At 39.2% G+C, this 12,969-nt stretch overlaps 1 protein-coding gene and 1 long non-coding RNA gene across 3 annotated transcripts in view; one reads left to right on the top strand and one right to left on the bottom strand.

Annotated features, from left to right (window-relative positions):
- vps8 (VPS8 subunit of CORVET complex) overlaps nt 1-12,609 on the bottom strand; it is a 42,677-nt gene extending 30,068 nt beyond the window's left edge. Inside the window, exons 1-14 of one of the 2 annotated variants that reach the window (XM_046070229.1) lie at nt 12,490-12,609; nt 11,318-11,404; nt 10,952-11,019; nt 9,253-9,406; nt 9,093-9,152; nt 8,662-8,769; nt 7,880-7,960; nt 6,758-6,859; nt 4,237-4,311; nt 3,398-3,433; nt 2,876-2,966; nt 1,985-2,031; nt 1,789-1,878; nt 432-478 (exon numbers count right to left, since the gene is read on the bottom strand). In XM_046070229.1, coding sequence (XP_045926185.1) covers nt 432-478; nt 1,789-1,878; nt 1,985-2,031; nt 2,876-2,966; nt 3,398-3,433; nt 4,237-4,311; nt 6,758-6,859; nt 7,880-7,960; nt 8,662-8,769; nt 9,093-9,152; nt 9,253-9,406; nt 10,952-11,019; nt 11,318-11,398 — 1,040 coding nt within the window. In that variant the 5' untranslated portion in view covers nt 11,399-11,404; nt 12,490-12,609. Of the gene's footprint in view, nt 1-431; nt 479-1,788; nt 1,879-1,984; nt 2,032-2,875; nt 2,967-3,397; nt 3,434-4,236; nt 4,312-6,688; nt 6,860-7,879; nt 7,961-8,661; nt 8,770-9,092; nt 9,153-9,252; nt 9,407-10,951; nt 11,020-11,317; nt 11,405-12,489 lie in introns of both variants that reach the window. The other variant, XM_046070228.1, reaches the window with a different exon arrangement.
- LOC123983830 lies at nt 407-1,301 on the top strand. Its single transcript, XR_006828297.1, has 2 exons — nt 407-610; nt 1,169-1,301. It is a non-coding gene; the product is annotated as an uncharacterized LOC123983830 (long non-coding RNA).
- Nucleotides 12,610-12,969: the final 360 nt, after the last annotated feature.

Below are 12,969 nucleotides of genomic sequence, written 5' to 3'. Positions count from 1 at the left end.
AATGATTCATTAATATAGGATCTCCCAGTCTGTTCTCTTGTATCTCATTATGATTAGGAATATTTAGCACTCTCCTTCCTCACTTGTTTCTTAATTAGCAGGAACATCACTGCTGATGCATCCCAGCACATCAGATAGATTTTACAACAGGCTATATAAATAAAATTGACTTGAAACAACATGCTTGAAAGCGACCTTAAACTTGTGTTAACGCTGATACATCCATCTACATTTATGTTGTTAAGCCAAGCTATGTTCAAACCCACACATTTAAAATTCTAGCAAGATCTTTTCAAAAGTTGCCAAAAAGGAACTTCTAGAATACTGAATATATTGTGATCCTGCCAGAAGCTCACATGGATTTTAAGAAAAAAAAAAAAGACTTCAGGTTAATATATAAGCCATGTACCTATGAATGATTATATACTTACGGCCTCTGTAGCAGCAGGCAGTAATCCAGCAGGACTGGAACCACATCCTGAACACACCACACAGAGACAGAGAGAGAGAGAGAGAGAGAGAGAGAGAGAGAGAGAGAGAGAGAGAGAGAGAGAGAGAGAGAGAGAGAGAGAGAGAGAGAGAGAGATTGACTTTGAATGTTCAATGAAAAGTGAGTATTTCCATTGTTTGCTACTTTATATTTCTTATCCACTACATATAAAAAGGAAAGTATACTATGTTTTACTTCACTACATTCATTTGACAGCTATCTAGTTACTTTAAATCAAGATTATGCATAAAAACCTTGATAATGATATAAAATGGAATGCATTGTTATATACTGTAAATTAAAGTAGTGGTTTCCAACCATTTTGGCTAAAAGCTACATGACAAGATCATCCAGCACCATTTATCAACAGAAATATAAATAAAAAATTTTTGACAAACTATTCTATACATTTTCCTATACATTAAACATACTTTTAGTTCCATCCAGTTATGTTATTCGCTCACCATTTTCATTACATTATTAGCAGGAAATTAAATTATCTGCAGTTGTTACATTATGAGTTAAACCCCAGCTCTGCACTGAAGTGAACTTCGCCAGAGCGTAAGTTCACTTCAGTGGTATTCAAATTTGAAAATACTTAAGATTGTGATTTGTTTTAAGACTGTTTCTGGTGCCTAAACAGACTAGATCCTGACTCGTGTTTGTTTGTGCTTCAAGTTTTTGGTCCCAGAGAAGGACACCTCAGTCTGTCTGCTTGCTCAGCTTGGCCCTGCTTATTCGCTGCCTGCCTGGAAATCACCATTGTACATTTCTGTACAGTTGTCAAATAAAACCTGTATTTTTTCCATTAGCTTCAGTCTGTGTGTTTGTAATTGGGTCCACAATATTACCAGCCCTTCACAGGGTGGACAAAATAGTATAAACTTTAATCCATAACACATAACCACCTCAAAAACAATAATTTATTTTATTTATAATTTGTTTGTGAGATAAAAAGTGTTAATTAGTGAACTTTAGAGGTGCTGATAGGTGCATTTTTGAACTGGAAAGAGTCAGGCTAGCTGTTTCCCTGCTTTCAGTCTTTATGCTATGTCCTCACCATGTCTTGACTGCAGCTTCTTATTGAACACATAACTGATATCCATCTTCTCATCTCACTCTCAGAGAGAAAGTGTATTTCCCAAAATGTTGAACTATTTAATCATTGCTAGGTTGTTTGAAGCACTGCATTGTCAGTCATGATGATTCAATGTAACTGTATTTGCACAGCTCTTACTGTTTTGTCCCCAGGCGGACTGGACATAGTGAGGTGTGTTCTTTAAGCTGTGTTAGCTTACATGGAAATGTTGCTCCATCACTTGAATCTTGCCTTGTTCTGGACACTTCTTCAAAGCGTGCTCTGCAAACTGGAAAAGGATCTCTACCATCTGCACACACAGAGAATGGTTCATATTCAAAAAACGAGCACAAGAATGAGTACACTGTCTGGGGTAGATAGATTTGATACAGCAGGCAGTGGATTTCTATTCTCACCTTATCACCTACCACTCCCTTCCTTTTCACTGGATCTCCAAACAGGCCTGGAATGAACATAAGTCACACATTATCCTCTATCTTTCATCTGTCTAACAACAATAAATCACATGGAACTTTCAGTTCTGCTGATTTTGCAGTTTAACATTGTATGTATAAGTAACTTTTTCTTGAAGGGGGGCAATTTTTGCCTTTGTTTGGGAGAGATGGGTATCCCCTTTGCTGCTTGCCACCAGAGGCACTGGCCAATGCCTGCACTCACGAGGCTGATTAACAAACAATCTCTGCAGACACATCTGCAGCAGCCTGGTCAGTAAGCTGCTGTGGAGCGATGTTAGTGCGCCCCTTTGTGAGTTTTGGGAAGGTGGTGAAAAAGTTAGTTTGGAGCCCTAAATGTCCTCAGTCAACATCAGCTTTTCTAAATGTTAACACGTTTCTCCTAAATGACAGCAGCTCTAATCTAACACCATTACTGGTTAGAGTTAAATATATACTGTTATACTGTAGAGAATAATGCAGCCGAGTGACAAATAAAAAAAACAATCCATGTAAAACAACACTGGCTAAGAGGTCCCTACAGTCAAACATGGTGGAGGATCACTGATGTTTTGGGGTTGCTTTGCTGGCACTGGATGTCTTGATGGAATAATGGAATATGACTACATGACTTTTCTTAGTTTTAATATCGGCCACTCTGTTCTCTAAATATCGGCATTGGCAAATGAAAAACCTGTATGGGTCGGCCACTAGTAGTAAGTGCTGAGTAGTACTGTAATAAAGTACCTTTTTCTGAGACAACTACGACTGACTTGATCAAAAAAACCTACTGTGTGACTGTGATGAACAGATTGATTTACAGGCTGCTGGATGTATGAAATGCATAATACCCACCAACCACAGCCTTAGAAGTTCCCTCATGGAAGGACCAGGCCAGCGAGAGAGCCTCAACAAAATGCTCCTGCTTCAGCATGCAGTCTAAACGCTGGACATACAGACAGAGACAAGAAGCAACATGGATCAAATGCAAGTGAGCGGTTGGTCTTCTGATGTAAACTAAATGTCCACTCGAAAGGAGGTCATGGAGAAACATATCTTCTGTTCATGGATTTTTAGCAAATAGTCTATAGTTATAGTTTATTCCCATTACATCATCATCCCTGCTTAAAAACTTGTTTAATGACAATATCTATGCTGTACATATATAAACATACACACATACACAGCAACTCTGTAGTGCAGTTTTTTATACAAACTGTGGCTTGGCAGCCATCCTGTGAGATCACTCTTATGTAATGATATAATGTAACACTAAATTATTCCCTTATTGTAAACCACTCTTCATAATAAGTGATTTGTGTGGAACTACAGCTGCAGACTCAAGTTTTTAGTTAATTAAAACATCATCATACACACCTCTCTCCAGGTCCTCAGAGCCATTATGTGAGCTGACTGCAAGACAAGAGAATATCACAGGTAAAAAATAAGAAAACCTAACCGCAGACTTTCATGTGGGCTTCTCTGGAGAAGGGTTACTTAGTGACAAAAACATTAAATATTTGTTATTAATCATTATCAAATTGCTGACAAATATACCTGTATTTATCTGGGATAGATAATGGCAACAATATATTCTGGGTGTGAAGTTTACAGCCTTCCACAAAGGCCTGGTGTGTGAAATGTTTGGTCTAGGACTGAGTATCACTCCACACTGCTGGAAAAAAGTGCCAATACAAGAGTTTTTGCGCAAATAACAAAACATGATTTGTGGAATTCCACAAAAAGATGCATGGTGTATTAAGTGATTATGCAATTACCTGCCCAAAGTATAAAAATAATAAATGTAACTTTTTGCATCTAAGTCAGAATCAGCTTTAATGCCAAGTAGGTTTACATATGCAAGCAACTTACTTTGGTATCTTGGTGCATAACAATAAGTTTTAATCACAATTAAATGAAATAAACATTTGAAATTTATCAGTCTGTGTGTAATGAATGAATATAATATCCAAGTTTCACTTTTTGAATGGAATTACTGAAATAAATCAACTTTTTGATGAAATTCTAATTATATGACCAGCAACTGTAGTAGGTAGAAAATATGAGAAAGGCAAAGCAAGCGATGCAGGTGAAGAATCAATGAGTGCATTGCTGTATGTTATTAATTTATTTGACATATTTTAACTATAATGATAACATTGTGCATGTTTTGTTATTAATTTGAAAAGCAAAAATACACACATATAACTCAGTACCTTGGTGCCCAAATAGACAATCTGTCCAGCGTAGCTCGAGACCGACTGGTAGCAGGCCTTTTCTCCGACTAAAGCCTGGAACACAGACATACTGTTAAAAGACAGAGGTCCAAACAGAACTTAAGTTTATTATCACTGGCTAAATGAGACTAACAAGGCCTCATATTAGCTTCAGCTGAACTTTAGAGTGCATTTTTAAACAGATTTTAAACTTTAACAGGTTAGTCGGATTAGAAAGGGATCCCTTCATGGCCAAGAGGAAGAGGGATTGCAGCTAACCTACAAATAACCTGAGTGTGTTGCTTGTAGACAGACTTGCAAACCTGTTGCTCTCGCTGTTCCATTGTAAGTGGGAAGACTTCTCCAAAGCAACCATACTGTGAAAATACTTTTAAATCAGCTGATTTTTTGAGAATTCCGGGGCTGGATCCAGAATCATAAGAATGTAGATAATGATGAAGATTGATGTACGATTTGAGAGGTAACCCTGAGCTAGCCCATTTAACACTTTAGAGCTCAGGGTACTTGAAAATCGGTCATGGCGTGTATTAAAGCCAGTGAAGAAAGATCAGGATTGGTCTGATGATGATGTAATTAAACTTGCCACAGACTCAAAGAAACGCATGGAGCAACATTTCAGTATCTGACAAAGAGAGAAATGATCACATCCTGGCCTTGTTGCAGAGGTGGTGAAAAGCTATTGTGACAGTAAACTTAAAGGCTGTAGGTGTCATGGGTGTGGTCGTAGAACGTCATTCCCTCCACAAGGAACTGAGCAACTCTCCCTAGGATAATTACATATAACAAATAACATCCCCACACTCCAGGGGCATCAGGGACTACTCTTGGACACAGGAAAAAAAAAGAATAAATGAACTGATATATCAATATATAAAAAAAGGGAATGTGTGCTAATTGATATGATATGCTTATCATAACATCATAAGAGTATGAGGCTTTGATTCAATATTCTGAGTTTGATGTATGGACAATATAAACATACTGGAAGTGTTACACATATCCACTAATATGGAAAATGCTATTTGGACTTTTTTCATAGGTGATATATGAATAACCTGAATTGTAATAGGACACAATTCAAGTTCATACACCAATTCTGACACACAAGGTGAGAGTGTGTGTGTGTGTACCTGTTCCACCCCTCCTTTCACTCTCAGGGGAGATAAGAAAAGAGATTTAGTTATGGGAGGTGCAAAGTTTCATGCCAGTGGTTTCTGCCTAGCAGAGATTATAATAACAGAAATGCCTAGGAGACTGACTCCTTGCTCTTCTTTTTTCTTCTCTTCTTCGTTTCTCTTTTCTTTCTGCACTCTTCTACTTCATTTACTACCACCTTCTCGCTACGTGAGCCCAGCTCTGTGTTGCCCTGTTTGCCCAGAAAGCAGCTGGATGTGCTAAACGCTGGAATCTAGCAAACCTTGCTAGCACTCCTAAATTGCTAGATGAAGGAAGATGTTAAGCACACTTCAACTAACTCACAAGGAATAAGGCCAGTCCGGTACTCTCACAGTAGGGCCTTCTTGTATCAAGGACAGACTTCAGAGAAAAGATCCAAAGTACACTGAAGTACACAGACTTTATTAAATGACATCTTCATCACAGTAAAAAAAAAAGATTTATAAAAAGGTATCCAGTGTAGTTTGGATCTTTTCTATTACGTTGCTCCTAAATTGCTGTTTCCAGTCTGAAAGACACCTGCTCCTGTTTGTGCAGCATCTGTGTTGTAACAATACAAAAGTTAGGACCGCAATGAGCTCTGAATTGAACATCTGATTAGCGGTGCCATGATGTTTCCAGTCACAAACCAGCTAAGTAGTTGTGATAAAAGACCTCATCACCCCGATGACCTGTTGAGATAGCAGGCCGAGCCCCCCCCACTGATCATAGAACCTGAGAGCTCCAGGGAGTGGCCCAAGTGAGAATCTGCACTGATCATCCGTCCCCAAAAAGTGCTAAAAGCTTTGGTTACTTACTGTTATACTGTTACTTACTGTCTCCTTTTTATTCATTCACTACATCCAACTCAAACATCAGGGTCTCACAACATTGAGACACATAAGTAAATACAAATAACAACAGGATGACTGTGTGTTTGTTCCTTGTGTGTCAAAATTGTCATCATCAATCTATCTTGTTTAATCTTCACAGTTCTTCAGAAAGTGCAAAAAGGACTTTTAGTTGCTAGTTTAGTTCCTGAGTTTAGTCCCTCTGGTTCTTAAACTCTTTAGTTGAAATATGCTATAAAAGGCAGTTGCACAAAGTAAAGATGGACTGACAATAAGCCTAAAAAGTTAAATATAATCTCTAGTAACCTCTTACCTTCCTAATCCATATATATTTTCTCTAAGGCTTTAAAGTAAAGACCGTTATGGAACATTCATCTCAAACTTGACGCTTCTCTGATCCTGTCCCCCATCAGCTAATCCCTCACCAGAGCCTGGGAGACATTCCCTCCAGTAGCCAGCGATTTGAAATGTCGGCTGTTATAGACCAGTTGCACCTGCTCCAAGTCCAGAGTCTCCAAAACCTCCTGACTGGGCCGGTCCACAACCTGCAGCTTTTCGTGGCTGTCAACCAGGACCAGCGTACGACTATTAATCCACTGTAGAGACAAAGGGACAGAAGGAACAAGTCAAGCACTACAGCAAACAAAGATATTTGTCTTTACTTACACATAACAAGCCATGTCGGAGTAAGATCACACCTGTGGTATGCATCAAATTATAGTAAACAGAGGAAAGCTCAACTAGATGTTGAATAAGAAACAAAATGTAACGTTGCACACACAGTTTCCCTTGCAAACTGAGCTTGTGGCAAACTGAAAGCTTGTTTTATCTTATCTTAGTTGTCCTCACTGATTTTCTGACACATAAGCAACAAAGAAAAATCTGTGCATCATTGGACATTAAAAACATGGTGACAGGACTTTCAATCTCCACAAGGGCTAAATCAACTTTAAAAATCACAGGCCCATAACATCAAAGGTTTGTGAATATCACAGGAGGTGGACCATGTTGTTGTCACAGGAGGCGGGACCTGTCTTTGTTTCAGGGGGCAGGCCACATCATCCGGCTCAATATGCTTTATCCAGGTAGTAGACAATTAATCACTTTGAGCTCACAATTATTGTCTGAAAGAGGGCTGTCGCCTTTCATTCTCCCTTTAAACCTTTCAGCTCACACAGGTGTTTGGTGATCAGCTTGGTCTCCTCTTCCAATGTTGGCTTGTACAAAGCAATTTTCTGTTGGATGTGCAATTGGCCTAATTCCAAATCTACCCTAAACCAAACATTCACAGACCGGACAGTAGAGTGTGCTGTAGATTTTGCTGGCTAGCAACACATGTTGCTACACATATTTAAAAGGCAAATGTCATTTGCTGGCTGTTTATGTTTGTTTTTTTCCCCAATGTGCAATTACACATTGTCTTCGCCGTTATACTGTAACAATGCTATGCATTGTGGGTTATTCCCTTAAGCAAAGTTGCAGAGAGCCCTCAAATTCAGATTGTACAGTGGGACAGTCCTGAGCCCTCACAGACTCAGCAGGACCGGACATCAAAGTCTGTGAGTGTTCAATGGGAGCCACTGGTACCGGCCTAGTGTCTTGAGTTGGGTACTTACACTGAGGCTTATGATGTCACAGCTAAGGTGGAGCTGTCGTTGTTTGATGACATGGATGGTCCCCGTCTCCTCCTTCTTTACCTGAAATAGAAGTGCAGAGGAGAACACTCAAACACAACAGTTGTACCCGCTCATCATCTCTCTCAGAATACAGGGAAACACTTGCCCATTAGTTACTGGGTAAAGACAATGCTGTACATTTCTGAATCTTTGCAGCACATAGACTGCAATGTGTGAGTATTTCTGAGGTCAATGTATGACCAGGCTATGATTCAATAATATTGGACAACAATACCATGTATCATCAAACAAGGGTTATCTAACATTGCAAAATCATGCAGTGACTGCATATATTTGTGTGTTGCACCATGTAAATATTCTCAAAAGAACAGCCATTTAGAGAGGCTAAAACCTGTACTGTTACCAACAACCAGACTACAGCTCACCTATCATCTCATACAGTAATTAAACCTGTGTTGACATAATTTACAAATTAGACTGTAGTCCCATGTCTAAATTAAAACTATTGAAACAAAATACACTGTCATAATTGCAAAATCTATTCATAATAATTGCTGAGTGTGGTTCTAAGTAGTAGAGGCGGAAGATAGCCTATAATTTCATCTGCAAAAGATTTTATTATATTATCTGAAACAAATATCAGATAAGTTCAGAGAGCAGAAAAATGAGAAGAAAAACAAAAGTCACAACAACAAAAAACTGGACTTGAAATCCATTGTGTATTTTGCTGTTTTGAAGTTAAGAAGGGGTTGAGCAGATACCAGGAGGAAGTGGACAGTATCTCCTTTGCAAAAAGCCAGGATCGGGTTAACAGTCTTCTGAACAGGAACAAATTGCCAGGCCAGCTGAGGAACACTGGACGGATCAGACTAGTAAAAGAGAAAGCATCACATCACGTCAGTAATTAACCTCTTTAAGTAATGTTTCAAATGCTCATTCAGTTGTGTAAAAATAAGGTTTAAAACACTGCTTCCATGTCGCACTATTGTGGTCGTGCAGTTGATGTCCCAGCCTTTAACAGACATTGCATTGTTGGGCAGAAAACAGAGCCCACACATAAGTTATAAATGATGATGATAATTTCATATTTTAAATTAAACTGTAGACATTGTTTGAGAAGCAACACATCAGCAGAGTTCCAGTGTGCATTCTGGAACTCACAATAACTGATAACCTTAGCACTCATACAGACCTTAGTGTAGGGAAATGTCATCCAGACTTTCAGCGAGGGCTTTAGTCCAATGACTAGAATCTGTTCAAATAAAACCAAAAACAACCCAAAGTTTACACACAGCTGGGTGAATAAGCAGAGGATGGATGCACTGTGAAAGCAGCTGTGCGTCGTCATGTACTTTAGTAAGAGAGGCCATAGCCAGCAGAGAGTAGTGTGTGATGGGATGGTCTCTGAAGTCTGGAGGAGCACGCAACGGTTCAATACAGCAGACCTCCCCTTTAGAACCACTGAAGAGACATCGAGAGTCACAGGACCGCATCCCCATCACCCTCCTGGACACAAAGAGAAACAGATTCCATTACCAGAAACACACCCCTGTATTTGTAACAAAGTAGAATGAAGCTTGCAAGTAACTGTAAGTGTGTATACCATTCTTTTTAATTATATGAGGTACTTTTCAGCAGACAGTTTTTTCAATAAACTATTTTGTTAATTCTGTGGAAGTGAAACAGCAAGATCGGGCTGTAATTTTACAAAATTCTGTTGTCTAAATAAAACTTATATAATGCTTATACAATGTTTCAGCGGCCAAGTTACATAAATCACAAACATATACTGAATAAAACACAACACAACAGTGTAATGACAGTACAGAAAGCCTGCATAAAAACTTGGTGCGTGAAGTTTTAAAGAGATGGGATTCTACCAGGCAGGAAGGGTCTATTTCTGCATTAACTCACATTGTTCCAGCTGTAATTATTAAGTTATTAAGATGCCAGAGAGAGCTTTAATTCTAATGTGCACATCTTTTATGTTCTCCTTTAACTGCATGCTACCAGTAACATCAGCTGCTTTCAAAACAACAAAAAACAGTGGATTTCATACATTCATGTATAACAAATGTGTATTGTTTTACAATAACATACATATTTAAGTTAAGTCACATTTTTTTAAAAACTGCAAATATATTTGTTGATGCTGTTTTTCCAGGAAGACTAAAACTATGACAGCAAATAAAATCTGAATAATAATGTGACAGATGGATGAAAGGACAAATGAATTACTGTCCTAATGCAAAGTTGTATAGAGGGTATGCGTTGATGTCACTTCCCCTTCCGGAACACGCTGGACTGAGTGGCAAAACATCTGTTACCATGGCTGCGTTTAGCAAACTGGGAGTAAAACAGGTGATTATTTGCTCAAATTAAAGGCAGTCGGATTCGACAGTGATCCTAACTGCTTACCAAAGAACCAGCGGTCCAGCTCTTTCCATTTTAGATGAGTTGTTTGCGTTTTAGCTGATTCAAGCGAACACTGCTGCTCGTCTTTCTGCCACTCAGTGAGCATAACTGCGTTCTGTGACGTCATGCGCATGCCCTCTATTCAACAACCTGCAAGCATCTGCAGAATCACACTGTCGCTCCTGATTAGTAAAACAGTCTCATCCCACCCGTTCTGCTTCCTTCAGTAACGTTATCTAAATAGTAGTTACTGTAGCTCCAGTTCTATGAGTACCTGTGTTGCCCTCTTGGCTAATGGTTTACCAAATAGAGGCTCTGCCTCAGCACCCTGTATTGAACTATTCATCTGAGCGAGAATCAGAACAGACCTCTAGTATCTATGCAACCTTTAACACTCAGTGACTGGAAGTCTGAGTATTGTTCAGTCATTTTGTCTAGATTTGAAATGTTAAGACAAAATGTACTACACTCTCTGATTCTAGTGGTAAAGAAGTGGCTAAACTGAGAAAGAATTTGACCAAACTATGTGGAACAGTCCCCTCTAGTGAAAGCTCTCGTTATCTTGAGGCAGCACAACAAACTGCTTAAGTGGTGGTGGACCAAGATTGTGTATGATCTTATGTTACTTTAATTTACCTGAAAGCCAGCTCAAAAACTGATCCTCCACTGTCATTGCACACCGCAAGAGTTGGGTCATCTGTGAACTACAGACACAAAAACAGAGACATAATAAAAATGGACAGAAATAACCAAGATCAATTTCTGAGTGTGTGTGTGTGTGTGTGTGTGTGTGTGTGTGTGTGTGTGTGTGTGTGTGTGTGTGTGTGTGTGTGTGTGTGTGTGTTGTATTGTTTTAAAGCTGGGGTGTTTTGGTAATACTTGTGTATGGGGAAATGAGACAGAGTGTGTTGGCAGTAGCCACTACAACATCAGCCAACAGCCATTCTCCTATTAAAATATGTGGCTGAATAGATGATAGTGTATGTGTGTGCGTGTTTGTACCTTCACATGCAGTATAGCTGTCCCTGGAGGGTGGGCATCATTGATACTTCTCAAAAGCTTCCCATTGGCTAGATCCCACATCGTGATCTTATTATGCAGACAGAAAGACAGACAGAGAAAGTCTGTACAGGATTTAAAGTGCAATGATTGGCAATTATCATTTTTAATAAACTATTCAAACTAAACTAAATTAAAACATGTTCATTCTCTCATTTAATAATAATATGTGGCTAAGTTACATGTACGGTATGCCAATACTGCAAATATTGTGAGGAAAGCACAAATCTGTTTAATCCATTTACAGTTATTATCCAGGGGAAATGCTGTCTGGAAGATCGTGTTTCAACAAAAAATCAGATCAATCTTCATCAAAGGGTGTGAAACTGTGATTCTGGAGAGGGGTGAGCCTCTATAACTGCAAGGACCAATCAGTGGTAAAGTGGATACCAATATTGTACTGCAATAGTCGCATAGTCAGATTTGTAATTACAGCAATCAATATTTTCATTATTGTGTATTTTACCGATTATCCACAAGAATGTGGCTCAAGCAATCTGGATGTGCTATAAAATTAGTGCGGTTTCACTCATATATGCCAGCATGTAAAACAACTGCAGTTGTACTGAAAGTAGATTCCATTTATCAGGAGCTTGACACTACTGGTTCACTGACAGATACCACTTCCCATCAGCAGATGCCTCTTAAAACTAACAGATACAGATGGCGATAGGCAGCTGTCACTACTATTTGGTATTTAAGATAGCAGCAGGGCTTCCCACTACTACACACAGTTTTAGGTTGCATTGCTGAATCAGCCACTAGACCTCTGAAACACACTCCAGCGGCTAATACATGTTCACATCCCAAAATGATGCTACTTCCTGGCCATGTTTGTTTGATTCTGCCCTTTTCTTCTTTTAACTCATTCCCATTTTTGTCTTTTCTCCACATTGAATTTACTTCGCTATATTATCACAAATATTGTTTAATCTCTACCAGGGCATCATACTTCCACATAATGCACATGAAAGACAACGTGACCAAAAAGACATAAAAACACAAAAGAACCAAACCTCACCAGCTACTTTTGTTAAATTCATCAGTGTTCTTCTTCTAAAGAAATTGAATTAGAAGCCCAGTCAACAAGCCTGTTATTGTCTGTCTGCATATACCTGTCCTTTGGCGAAGCCGCAGAGAAGTCGTGAGCAATCATGGTTGATGCTGAGGGCGGAAACGGCCCCAAACTCTGCCCCAGTTGCCTTGGTACCCAGACAGAGCCGCAGAGCCTGGTTGGCATCTGGAGAGGAGGGTTAAGAGGACATTTAACTGCTGAAACAGGGGTACAGACTTTCAGAAGGTGCAGATGGTAAAATAAATTGTAAAAAAGACAAACGCAAGGTTTTCCAAGTCCTCAAGTAACAGTGGAAAAACTGACTCAAACAGTACATTGATATCAAAACACAACAAACTGGCACCAAATGAAGAGCTGGAAATGAAATAAACACTGCTAATTGCAATCAACCCAATCAAACATTAAAACATGCACCAAAATGGACATGAGAGCGATGATGTCTCAGTGCCAGTCAGGTTGAACTCAAAATGAACAACATTAAGCATGAGTGACCCAGTGGGGGGGGGGGGGGGGGGGGGGC

Source organism: Micropterus dolomieu, linkage group LG15 (assembly GCF_021292245.1).
Source record: "Micropterus dolomieu isolate WLL.071019.BEF.003 ecotype Adirondacks linkage group LG15, ASM2129224v1, whole genome shotgun sequence".
Taxonomy (NCBI): Eukaryota; Metazoa; Chordata; class Actinopteri; order Centrarchiformes; family Centrarchidae; genus Micropterus; species Micropterus dolomieu.
Note: the sequence above shows the minus strand (reverse complement) of the source record. Positions and strands in the feature narration are given on the sequence as shown.